This window comes from Lynx rufus, unplaced genomic scaffold, assembly GCF_022079265.1.
Source record: "Lynx rufus isolate CCGP_SWC_20201006 ecotype Redwood Valley unplaced genomic scaffold, mLynRuf1.p SCAF_12, whole genome shotgun sequence".
In the NCBI taxonomy this organism is placed as follows: domain Eukaryota; kingdom Metazoa; phylum Chordata; class Mammalia; order Carnivora; family Felidae; genus Lynx; species Lynx rufus.
Genome location: NW_025814826.1, coordinates 39,828,852 through 39,842,720, shown reverse-complemented (window position 1 = coordinate 39,842,720; position 13,869 = coordinate 39,828,852). Strand labels below are relative to the sequence as shown.

General features: G+C 35.5%; 1 protein-coding gene across 1 annotated transcript in view; it reads right to left on the bottom strand.

Annotated features, from left to right (window-relative positions):
- Positions 1 to 13,869, bottom strand: part of PKHD1L1 (PKHD1 like 1) — a 167,568-nt gene that overhangs the window by 91,895 nt on the left and 61,804 nt on the right. Inside the window, exons 30-39 of the mRNA XM_047074118.1 lie at positions 13,475 to 13,596; positions 11,772 to 11,904; positions 10,871 to 11,066; positions 8,640 to 8,782; positions 8,128 to 8,232; positions 7,236 to 7,424; positions 6,288 to 6,458; positions 5,039 to 5,262; positions 3,277 to 4,261; positions 4 to 252 (exon numbers count right to left, since the gene is read on the bottom strand). Of these exons, the coding sequence (XP_046930074.1) occupies positions 4 to 252; positions 3,277 to 4,261; positions 5,039 to 5,262; positions 6,288 to 6,458; positions 7,236 to 7,424; positions 8,128 to 8,232; positions 8,640 to 8,782; positions 10,871 to 11,066; positions 11,772 to 11,904; positions 13,475 to 13,596 (2,517 nt within the window). The remainder of the gene's footprint in view (positions 1 to 3; positions 253 to 3,276; positions 4,262 to 5,038; positions 5,263 to 6,287; positions 6,459 to 7,235; positions 7,425 to 8,127; positions 8,233 to 8,639; positions 8,783 to 10,870; positions 11,067 to 11,771; positions 11,905 to 13,474; positions 13,597 to 13,869) is intronic.

Here is a 13,869-nt window from a genome sequence, read left to right as displayed (position 1 = left end):
TACCTTGGCTTGGATGAATATTCTGAATAGTAAGTGGGTACTCAAATACAACTGTGGACACAGCAAAGCCTTTTGTCTTATGATGCATCATGACAGGATAGGTGCCACCAGCATGATCTCCAATGATGCACTGCAATACACTATCATTGACCATGGTTACATTACACTGGATGTTGTTTATCATCACGGAAATTTCCAAGATATCAATACCAAAATTAGATCCAGTGATTTGAATTTGGGTTCCTGGTGGACCTTTAAAAAAAAAAAAAAGAAAACAATATATCCAGTACTTATATATGCATTGAAAGATATACTTAATTACTTCCATAAACAAAATAATATCCAGTATTTTAAAGCTTAAAAAACATTAACAAAATACAAAGTTTGGCTATACCATATATTATAATCTATAGTATATTTACTATAAATTATCTCAACATTCATTATTTTCCAGCACATTGTTATTCTGCTATCGTTAATGTTAATTCAGGCTACTGCAGAAGAGGGGAAAAGAGAAGAAAAAGATTCAGAATTAAGAAGTATGAATGTCTGGGGCACCTGGGTGGCTCAGTGGGTTAAGTGTCTGACTCTTGATTTCGGCTTAGGCCATGATCTTGTGCTTCATGGATTCAAGAACCACGTCAGGCTTTGCACTGACAGTGTGGAACCTGCTTGGAATTCTCTCTCTCTCCCTTTCACTCTGTCCCTCCCCTGATCATGCTTTCTCTCTCTCTCTCTCTCTCTCTCTCAAAATAAAAAAAAGTATGAATGTCTGAGCAGGGGTGGTGAGTTGGAGTATATTTTATGAATGAGGCTTAGAATTTTTTATTTTTAGTACTTTCCTGATATTGGCAACTCTTTTGAGGATGGATTATTTTTCTTAATTTAAATATTTTCAATATATATACTTGATAAACAAATTATGATAGGTAAGATAGTAAATACAGAAACAAGGAATTAATTTTAAGAATTATAGATGAATGTTGATGCCTTGAATAAATGCACATAGAACAAAGTACTTCAATCCTTCTTCCTTTTCACAAAAATGCATTAAGGGAATTAAACACATGGAATTTTTCATAGTTCATCCAAATGAATGCCTTCATATTTAAAGAATAAGTGAATAGATATTAACCAACATAACTTGTTACACATAGAGTCATCAAATAGTAGGCTGATTTTAATTCAAGCAGTAATGGTAAAAATGGCCATATAACTGACCATAGTAAAGACCACTGACATTTAAATGGTCATTTTAAAGACCACAGAAATTAATAAGATCTTTCATGTTAGGAATAGTTTTAAGATACAAGCCAAAAAAATGATTTTTTAGTCTTAAATTTTTAATTTTGTCTAGCATTTTCACCTATCAAATGGAAGTGTTGTTCTAAGTTTGATCTATTGCCTATCTCTTTGGTAAATAAAGCAGCTCAGTTCTCACTTGTCTGCAAGTTCCATAACTTCAAATACATTGCTTGAAAGAGACATTCAGGGGTGTCTGGGTGGCTCAGTATGTTAAGAGTCTGACTCTTGATTTTGACTCAGGTCATGATCTCAAGGTTCCAAGAGTTTGAGCCCTGTGCTGCTTGGGATTCTCTCTCTCCCTCTCTCTCTGCCTCTCTCCTTCTCTCTCTCTCTCTCTCTCTCAAAGTCAATAAATAAACTTTATTTTTAATTTTTTAATTTTTATTTTATGTTTTATTTATTTCTGAGAGAGCACAACTGGGGGAGGGGCAGAGAGAGAGAGAGACAGAGGATTCGAAGCAGGCTGTGCACTGACCACAGAGAGTCTGATGCAGGGCTTCAATTCACGAACCATGAGATCATGACCTGAGCCAAAGTCAGACTCAACCGACTGAGCCCTGCAGGTGTCCCTAAATAAACCTTTTTTTTTTTTTTTAAAGAAGGATACATTCAGGCAAAAAGATGGAACAGAAATGGCTCACAGAAATACAAACACATGCCAATATCCAATTCATCATTTGCAATGATTACAAATACATGGGGAAATGTATGTTATTGCTATATTAATGTTCACTTTAAAAAAAATTCCTAAATGAGAAAACTTAATGTATCAAAGAAAATTTCACTAGCAAACTCTTGAAGGGAGAGAATACATCTTACCCAAACCTGGCACATTTTCTAGTAATACAAACTTAAAAAGATTATTTTTAAATAGCCTTTTAAAAGGGTAACATTTAGGGGTGCCTTGGCGGCTCAGTCAGTTGAGCGTCCAACTTCGGCTCAGGTCATGATCTCGCGGTTTGTGAGTTCGAGCCCCGCGTCGGGCTCTGTGCTGACAACCCAGAGCCTGGAGCCTGCTTCAGATTCTGTGTCTCCCTCTCTCTCTGCCCCTCCCCTGCTCATGCTCTGTCTCTGTCTCTCAAAAATAAATAAAGGTAAAAAAAATTTTTTTAAGGCTAACATTTAATTATTTTCTTATTAAAGTTGCCATTCTAGGTTACATTTTATGAATGAATTTATTTAACCTTATCAGGTAGGTACTTGCATGTATAAGGAAACTAATATTTAAAAAAAAATTTGTCTGAAGTTGTATTACTATAAACTAGAAGAACCAAGATTTGAACCTAGGCATCAAGGCCATGTTCTCACCTTTACACTATAGCTGCCTCTCCAGAATTCATTATGTAGATGATAAGCATTCCAACACCTTGAAGATTATCAGAAACAGCATAGAATAATGACAAAAAAAATTAAGACATCTCAATCTGTTCTTAGTTTAGAAAAATGAGTTATGCTAAATCATTATGCAAATCTTATTTCATAATATTTTTTCCATCTGAATGGGCCAATTACCTTCTTAAAAAGAACTCTGTTGAGTTAATAAGTTAGTATTCAATTGTAGTTTCATGGAAACAAGATACATAGAAAAAGTCTCAATGTTTAGTAAGATCACCTACCCCTGAATTTTAACAGTTGTTTCCTGTGCCATACCAGCATTAATGACATAAATTATCAATTCAACTCATAGATACCCATCTATTTCTTCCTCATTTTGAAATTCAGGTCATGTTAATGGGGATTTTGTTTCAAAATAGAAGTTGGAATTTGATTAAAAATTTCATCATAAGAATGTGCAAAAAATAATCACAAAACGGAAACTACACAGAACTCAAATCCCATGTATTAATTGAGTTAAGTGGATTGTCTAAGAACACATCTTAATAATCACAGATAAACATTATTCCATTTCTACACTAGTAAATATTACTGATAATATCATATCAAGACAATAAAAGGAAGGCATTGGAGTACCTGTCCTTGGATCAATTTCTCTGAGAAGCGGAGTATCCTCCAAGGTGTATGTAAATGACAGAGGTGGATAAGCAACTGTATTAACGGAGATCTTCACATCGACCCTCCCAACCATCCCTGCCGGGGTACTGCAGAAGACTTCACTGGAGTTGACAGAAATAATTTCACAAGGTTCATCCCCAACAGTGACTGTGGTGTTGCCTGGATAGAAGCCATTTCCTGTGATCACCAAAGGAGTTCCACCAGCAATGCTTCCAGAAGTGGGTGTGACAGATGCAACTGCTGGGCTGCTAACAGTAAGGTTCCCCAGAGCCACACCTTTACTTCCCACCACAACACTAAGAGGATGAAGTCCAGCTGGGAGAGGACTCACCAGCAGGGTGATGTTATTGTCATTAACATCTATTGCTCTGACCTGTTGGTGTCCAATGAAAACAGCAATGTCTTCCAAGGCAGTGCCAAAACCGTCTCCTTCAATAAGAACTTCTCCAGGTCCTTTGATGGAGTTTGGGAGGATTCTCGTTATGAAAGCAGTGATACTTTCTGAGTATGAAAAGCTGCAGTTCCCCTGACACTGGGCAGGCACTCCATGTATTAGAAGATCCACTTTCACCAGCTGTTGGGGAGCGGGAGATGTTTCACACTCAATGGCTGTGTAATTTACAGATAGAACTTTACATGGCAAATGACCCATAAAGACTTCTGCACCTGCAGAAGAAACCGCAAATCCAGAGCCTTTTATGGTCACTCTGGTCATTCCGCTAGTTGATCCTGCATTTGGCAGCACCATGTCGATGTTTGGCAAAAGTACAAAACGCCCATCAGATTCACTGGACAGCGTGTTGAGAGCAGTGCCCAGGTTGTAGACAGTTAATGTGACAATTTCCCTGATGCCAACATCCATTGAGTTTTGAGGGTCGATATGACAAATAATGGAATTATCACTACTTTCTTCTACAATACAGGGGTAGCTACCAATCGTAACCTGAAAGTAAGATGAATATGGAAACAAGTCAATACATTACTCTGGAGTGAACTTAAATTTTATATTAACAGCAACTGAATTTTAAAAATTTAATCATGTGCAAACTTTTTTCCTCATAAAACTGATTTAGGGGGCTGATTAAAGCATCTCTCGGATCAATCTTAAAACTATGACCATACATGAATGGTCATAGCTACATTATTCATAATAGCCAAAAAGGTGAAAACAATCTAAATGCCCATAAATGATAAATGGATAAATACAATGTGTATACTATATAATGGGATATTATTCAGCCATAAAAAGGAATGAAGCACTGATAAACATAGTATATAACATTGAAGAACCTTGAAAACATTACACTAAGTGAATAAAGCTGGTCACAAATGACCACATTATTATTTATACATTCTATTTTATTATTATTATCATTCTATTATTTATACATTATTCAATTATTTATAAGAAAGGTCGAGAATAGGGAAATCCATAAAGACAGAAAATAGATAATGGTTGTTTGGGGCTAGAAGGGTTGGAGAGGTTGGGGATAATGTCTAAGGGTTAAGGTAAAATGTTCTAAAATTGAGTGTGGGGATGGATACACAATTCTGTGAATATACAAAAAGCTATTGAATTATGCACTTTCAATGGGTGAATTGTATGGTATATGAATTATATTGCAATAAAGCTGTTAGGAGTTACGTTATGAGGTTATGGATGAAACATTTTCCTTTTATTGAGTACACAGTAGTAAAAAGGAGATCATTATATTCTTACCTTATTGGCACATGTGAGATTACTGAAGCCACATCCAGTAATTGTTATCAATTCATGTAGTGTTCCAGCAGATGGACTAATGTTGCTTATAGATGGTGAAAAACAACTTGAAAGCTCAAAGACCAATCTATCTGAATTTTTAACCCCAGTATTGTTCAGGCCACACTGGGGTTCTGTTGCTAGGCAGTCTGTCCCGGAGCTTCCCAAGTGCAAACTCACAGGTCCTTTAGATAAAAAGAACTACCCGTAAGTCATGTATAAATATTCTAAAACAAGAACCGTTCTCAGAATGCATTACTCTTTATTTTAATGGTGGTGGCTTATATTCCATTAAAACTTTTTCTTTTCTTTTGTTTTAGTGACAAGACGGGCTCAGGCAATACAAAGTTAAAATAAAGGCCTGGACAAAGATGGTGCAGTAAAGAGAGAAAAGTGAATATAAAAATAATTTCCTTTTCAATGTTTCTAAAGCCAGATTCTATAGGGAAAATAAAACAATAACATCATTTCACATCTTAATATATTTTGGGGCACACACAGAGGGTCAGAACCTTATTTTTTATTTAAGTTTATTTATTTTGAGAGAGAAAGTGTGAGTGGGGGTGGGTGGCAGAGAGGCAGAGAGAGAGAGAGAGAAAAGAGAGAGAGAGGGAACCCAAGAAGACTCTGCACTGTCAGCACGGAGCCTGACACGGAGCTGGAACCACAAACTATTAGATCATGACCTGAGCCGAAATCAAGAGTTGTATGCTTAACCGACTGAGGCACTCAGGTGGCCCATTTTTTTTTTTATTAGAGAGAGAGAGAGAGAAAGAGAGAGCATGATTGGGGCAGACGGACAGAGGGAGGGAGACAGAGAGAGAGAGAGAAAGAGAGAGTGAATCTCAAGCAGGCTCCATACTCAGTGTGAAACCCAATGCAGGGCTGGAGACTTTGACTCTGGGATCATGACATGAGCCAACACTCAACCAACTGAGCCATCCGGGTGCCCTCAGAGTGTCAGAACTTCTTCACACTACATCTCATTTGAGGCATACAAGGATTCTGGGAGAATGGTAGGACAACATTAACATGGGCCTCATTTTATAGAACAAATTCCAGTCTTAGAACAGTCCAGATTTATTCAAGGTCGTGTGGTTGATCAGAGGCAGAAGCAGTGTTAGACCTAGTCATCAGCCTCCTCCTCCAGAAAGGTCACATACACCCTAGGTCACTGGAGTAACAGAGTTTCCATCTTTAACCCTCTTACCTGGAGCGTATGTAGCTTCAGTGCTACCCACAAACAGGTGCAGGGGAATGTGCCTGGTTTCAGCTGGTAAAACATTAATGACTCCTTGGAGAAAAATAGAGCGAGACTCATCAACATACCCACTGCTATAATAATGGATTCCAGGTGAAGTAAATTGGTAAGAAAATGAACCTGCCATAAAATAAGATTATATGTAATAAATACAAGCAATTAATGCATCCTCAAAAAGAAATTTCAAATGATCATTCAAACACACATGCAGATGACAGGTTTATTATTTTTCATGCACATGACATTTCAACAGGAAGTAGTAAAAAAATGATTCACTGGTTATAAAAGAGCCATCTTGTATAATGAAATTACATTCCAGGAAGACAAGAGCCAGCATTAATTTTTCTAGAAAACCACATTAAGTATGGCATAACTTACCAAATTTTAAAGAAAAACTCAACATGCAGTGAAAAATAAACAATACTTTGTGTTCATGAGAAAAAGTTCAAAGTGATTACATATATATATATAACAAAACAGGCAGTCTAACAGTACACTTTACACTGAGTTGTTCTAGGAGAAATACTGATTTTAAGGCTGATTCCAATCGACAGAAGTTTGTTACTTGCTACTAGTTTGGTGTGATTAAAACATACTCCAGTTTTCTTTGTATTTTGCTTATCTCAATACTTTTTCAATTGGTTGGTTATTCCAGAATGAAGAAAGACATTTCTGATATCAGAAATCATCTCTGATATACAAAATACATTGCTTACATTTACTTATAATAGGTTTATAAATTTTTAATATTTTTACTATAGCAATACAATGTCAAATAAATCATTTGTGTATTTATACATATTATTTATACAAAAGTATTTTAAATATAAACAATATCCTTTTATTATATCTAGGAAAAAGAAACATAACACAAAATTCAACAAAGTGGAAACATACCTGATGCAGATTTTTCTCTTCCATTCATAAATCCTTTGCCATCATAAATTACACTTCCAGGACTGGATACAGAGAAAACCCTGTATCCTATTCTCCTGAGAAATGGATGTGTTTGCCAATGCCATGTCACTGTGTCTCCCACAGATACATTTAAGACTGATGGTGACCAGGCATAACCTAATCCATGTACTAGGAGCAAGAATTGAGACACATTTTTAAAAGAAAAAAGGAAAAGGAGTAAAAATTCTCAATAATTACCTTTGCAAATATTGCATTTTTGTACAGCTACTAGCAAAAAACTCTTTTAGGCTAACATCCTAAATTTTTTATGTGCATAATTTAAACATGTAACAAAAATAAACAGAAATAATGGAAAGTATGATCATGAGAAGCTAAGGAAAAAAATAAGCCACTCACCTCCAAAACTGATGATCAAGAAACAGTTTGAAAAAAATCAGAAAGTCAATAACAAGTTGTTCAGAAATGTCACATGGAATATTTTTTTAAAGCTATGGTCAATTTTTTAAACATAATTTTCTCAGGCATAGAGGCATGCGAAAATCTATATAACAACAATTTGAATATTTATTTAGGGACCTATGACCAATAACAAACAACAGACAGTAGGTTTGGGAGTGCAATAAAATCGAATGGCAATTCCTCATCTTGGCAATTGTAGTCTAGCATTTTAGACTCAAGTCTACCACTGGCTCATTCTATATGTAGCCCCCTATGTCAAAGAGATAAAGTATAGACAAATTACTGACCAATTATAGAAAGAAATAGCAATATTTATTCTCTGAATACTTTGAAGTATTAAATAAATGAAAATAAAATCAATATCAGGGTAAATTGCTTCCATTATTTACAATATACAAATGTTGGCTGATACCTGAATCTTCTCCACTGTTGGTAATCCTAAATGTATTCCCTGTTGAATGAAGAATACATTTTATGACATTTTCTGATGATGAAATCACACTACAATGGAAGGACCCTAGAAAGAAAAAAGATGGGGGAAATTTTTTCTCAAATATTTTTTGTAAAATATAGAAATGAAGTATAAGTAGTAAACAGTAAAGGCGCCACAAAAACTCCACATTATGTAGCAGGATCTTTGATATTTTTCTGATAGTTATCATGTTTGTGTACTGATTATTTTTACAACAGAGACCTTAACTTTTTAAAGTGTTTTATATGCATCAAATGTAAAATATTTACTAAAATTAAAAAAGTTACTCAATTTCTCTTTACTACCTTAACCACACTTAACTTTTTATACACTAATAGAAAAATAACGTTTCCATGATTGAACAGTATTTGTGTAATAACTCAGCACCTATAAGCACATCCTTTACAGTGAGAAAAAGGGATAACGCTCTTTGGTGAGGATGAAACTCTTACCTAAGAGCACAGTGTTCTCAGTCGGTATTGTGCTGAACCCCACGCCCATAATAGTGACTTCAGTTCCACCATATAAAGAGCCTCTCTGTGGAAACATGGTGGTCACTTCCAAAATATACTGTATAGAAGCATTTAACTTATCTCTGCAAAAGAAAAATTGGTAGATGTTTCAGTGACTTTTCCATGGCGTCCTGTTGCTAAACTCTCATTAGAATATGACTCATTTCAAAGGAGGAAGAAGTTGAATATTTAATTAGACATTACGTTTTCAAACTAGATAATCTGATAATTATCATGGCTTTAATTTGGTTGGATGGTTTGTATGTATGTGTGTATATATATAATAATAATATAATCATATAACATGTAACAACATACTATATATATAATCATAATGTATATAATAATAGTTTTTCCCTAACAATGAAAATTAGTTTTCTGAAAATCCCATGGCAGAATAATTTCAGATGGAGGGACTTAAAATATTGTGAAATAAATATGGTTATTAGAACTGAGGTCACAAGAAATATATGCTATCCTTTAAAATATTTTACATATTCATTACAGTAAAACATAAAGGCAGCATTCATGATCTGTAAGAATATAGAAATGAAATTCCATACATTTCATTTAAGAAATAGGGCGCCTGAGTGGCTCAATTGGTTAAGCATTGACTTTGGCTCAGGTCATGATCTCACCATTCGTGGGTTTGAGCCCTATGTCAGGCTCTGAGCTGTCAGCACAGTGCCTGCTTCATATTCTGTCTCCTCTCTCTCTGCGCCTCTCCTGCTCATGCTCTCTCTCTCTCAAAAATTAAACATATAAAAAAATTTTAAAAAAGAAATAAAAGTTGTATGCAACTAATTTGAATTTATTATTCTATATATGTTGGAAACTTGTCATGATCTCCCTTCCCACTATTTCAATGAGAGAGTTTTAAATTTGTTTTGCGTTGTTACAGACGATGTGTCTCCGAGGAGGTCATGCTGTTCTGACCTGATACATAGAAGTAGACTCCTACATCCTAGCTCTCACCACAAGTAAAATGAGTCTTTGTATTAACTTTTATTTCACTTCCTCTATGCAACTGAATTGCTATTTATTTTTTTATTTTTATTTTTTTATTTGAGGAAGAGGTGGGGGGAGAGGTGCAAAGGGCAAGAGAAAGAATCTTAAGCAGGTCCATGCCCAGTGCAGAGACCAACACGGGGCTCAATCCTGTGACCCTGGGATCATGACCTGAGCTGAAATCAAGAGTGGGATGCTCAACCCACTGAGCCATCCAGGTGCCCCTGGATTGGTATTTCTTAAACTGCCAGTGAAACACCCAGCTTTGTATGCTATCAATTCTATTTATTATCTCCATCACACCAAAAGCACAAACCAGCTGCCCTGTTAATCAAAGGGGGGGGATGTAGTTCTGGGGTTTGTTCGTGGTTGCTCTTGCTCATCTTCCTTCACCTCAAGATTCTGCTGCGATAATCTCTCCTCCTATTCTGACTTAAGCTTTACCTTCTTTTTTCTTAATTCCTAAATTTTAGTTTTCTCTTTTTCTAAGTATCTATACCAGTACTTTCCTTAGGCCAGCACTGAAATTTTACTTCAAAATTTTAACAAACAGCTTCCAGGAAGAAAATAGTGAGAAGTTACTTACAGGAAAAAGCTGGAGAAAGATTCTCTCCATCCTCTCCTTCAGATGGCCAGCTCCTACCCATTTCTTGGCTTAATTGTCACCTTCTAGAGAATGCTTTCCTGTCCCTCAGGAAAAGTCAGTGCTCTCTACTATATGCTCTTACAGACCTGCAACCTCTTATTCATAGCCTCTTTCATACTTATAATTAAGTTATTGATGTAATGTGTTTGAAATCTGCCTCCCCAACAAAATTGTGGGTATTATTAATGGCAGAGGACATGTCCCTCTTATTCTGCACTGTGAATTCAGCACTGAACAAGTAACTAACTGCTCGGTAAGTATTTCCAGAATGAATGAAAATATGTGATATATACACAAATCTAGTTCTACAGAGAATCCTACAACATAATCTGAATTGTTCTCAAAACTAAGCACGTATTGCACTTTATATTTTTCAGAATCTTTTGCAAAAGGAGATAGAGATGGGTGAAGAAAGCAACTGCAAATATTAGAAGATGAATGGCTACTTCTTTTCTTATCCCAAAGCTGTTAGCCTCATGTGTCCCACAACCCCATGAGTTTATGGTCATTACTATACCTTGTTGATGCAAAACCCCAGTTTCTGACTTCTACATAGATATCATGTTTTCCAGGAGACAACTTGGGCAAAAGACATCTAATATATGTGAAATTCCAGTGAAAAATCTGGCAGGGTCTTCCTCCAACATACACCTCCACGTTTTGTGCAAGTTCATTGCCAAAGTTATAACCCTTAACTGTTAAATTAACTTCTCCTATTATTTTAAAAGAGAAAAGAAGTTTTAGAAGAAGATTCCACTTATTATGTGGTATAAAATTTGCATATTAAGTAAATGAACTCATTTCTTATCTTTCATCAGATTTAGGAAATCCTAACGCAGAGGCAAAAGAAAAATCAGTGCAAGAATTGATATCTGCCATATGGAGATAAAATTCATATCTAATTGTTTCACAGAGGAAAAAAAAGATGGCAAAGTACTTTCTAAAAAACTTAATATTTTTCTCCTTATCACACATGTTCAAAGTGAAATAATAAATAGACTAATAGAACTTGTGGCTGGTTTTGCTTTAAGAAAGAACTGGGTGGCCCAGTTGGTTGGTTAAGTATCCGACTTCAGCTGAGGTCATGATCTTGCAGTTCCTGAGTTCGAGCCCTGCATTGGGCTCTTTGCTGTCAGCACAGAGTCTTCTTTGGATCCTCTGTATCCCCCTCTCTCTACCCCACCCCCATGTGTGCTTGATTTCCCTCTCTCTCTCTCGAAAACAAATAAACAATAAAAAAAATTGCAGGAGAAACTATACTTCAAAAACCTTTCTAGAAATAGTTTACATTTATATATGTGATGTATATGTATGTGTGATGACGTATGTATATATATCTTACAAACATGCATCTTACATATACATATGTATTTTTCATGCACATGTCAAATGACTGATCTCATTAAAATTTTCCTTACCTAGTATTGTTCGTACTTTTGGACTAAAATCAGTTATAACCGGGGTCTGCAAACAGTTATAGCTATAAGCATCCTTTGCTGAGGCTTGAAATCCATTGGTAATAACTGAAATATCAACTGTACCCTCAGTTCTCTGAAATAAGAAGAAAAAAATTAGAAAATATTCAATGTTGAGATGAAGAAATCTGATGGCTAAAAACAACTAGAACCATTCAAAATAAACTGCTGAAGATGTTTTGTTTCACAGTTGTGAATCAGAATCAATTTTCAGATATTTAGAAAGCTGTGGTGTCAAATGCAGGCTACGTGTTTTAATGTTTTAGATAAAGGTACATGATGTACTGGTTTTGAGGGAGGATTACTGGATTCCTAAGGGCTCTGCAATATAGTTAGGATGCTCTGGACAAGTGACTCTTTTAAATTAATAAAGCATAAGATACTAAAAGTTTTGACATTTTGCTCTTAAAATACACTCATGTAATCTATTCCTCTTCATTGACAAATCACATTATTATATCTTTTGCTGACTTGGATTCACAATCCAAGACGAATAGTTGGACCCCTAAGAAAAATGTTTGGTGTTCTCACTGATAGAGGACCTACAGATTTCCCAATTAGGAAAAACAGTTTTTCCAGCACGTAGTATTTGCTTAATGCGCACTCAGCCTTTAGCTGAAACACAAAATCTAAACAATGTTTTCACTTACCCTATCCTCCAGATTCTCATCATCATTCAGTCCAACACATGCTCTAATTTACTCTTCCTATAGATTTCAACTACATAATACCCCCACTTAGTCTGCTAAATTTTTTTAATGTTAATTACCGTATCCAGCATCTTTGTGCACATAATAAACAAACAAGAGTCTTGGTTTAAATTTAAACACTATATTTTAAGAGAAAGAACAACAATTTAGTGCTAAGATCCAATATTCCACAAGGAACTTCACATGGGGGTGTTTTTTTTGGTATTAGATTTATGTATTTATTTATTATCAACAAACTGAAACTTTAACACATTTAAAATATATAGTCCTTAAAAAAAAAAACCAAAAGATTTGCTTCTCTGAATTTTTTTAGACTGTTAGTGCTAAGGTTCTTTCATACTTAGATTTACCTGATCAACTCTCTTTCATCCTTCAAGCTCTGATAGGCCATCTATTTTTCTGTGAAACTCTTCTGACAGCCTCTCCTCACTCTGTTTTATTTTTACTTTGTTTTACTTCTTTAAAAAATAATTTTTTTTGACATTTATTCATTTTTGAGAGACAGACAGAGTGCAAGTTGGGGAGGGCCAGAGAGATGGAGACACAGAATCTGAAGCAGGCTCCAGGCTCTGAGCTGTCAGCACAGAGCCTGATGTGGGACTTGAGCACACAAACTGTAAGCCGAAGTCAGACGCTTAACGGACTGAGCCACCCAGGCGCCCCCAGTTTGTTTCTACTTCTATTATTTCAAATCGAACACACTGTTTAGTATTGGTTTCTATGTCTGTCTTTCTAAATGTTAGGTATCTAGAATGTGGATATAATACTTCCTATTTGGATCTTAGCAGAAAGATGTTGAAGAAATAATTGTGAAGGAACGTTACTATAATGCTGCAGTTCCTAAGTAAATATGTCCCTTGTTTAAACTTCTCCTGAAATGTCCCTTAATTCATTAGTTTTCAGAAAAAAAAAAACAACTAAAATCAGATGTCTTACTTTTGGTGTTCTGCAGATTATCTTATTCAAATCCCCTTCAATCACATTGCAGGTTTCATTTCCAACTAACACCTTTGAATTTTCATTAAAACCAAATCCAGACAGAGTCAAAAGAGTACCACCTTCATAAGGAAATGACAACAACAATAACAGGTCAACAATACCAAAAGGAAACTTTGGCAAGAATCTAACTCATCCTTCAAGAATTTTCTTATCATCCAATGGATGGGTCGTCAAATAGATCAAGGACTAGGCTCGGTGTGTGTAATCACTGCCACATAGTACAGCCTGAGCTCTGAAGTCCGGAACCATAAAGGAAACTAGGCTAAGTGATTTAATGAAATAACAGATTTGCAAACCAACATCTGTTTTGGGGCATTACTATCAACTGCTAT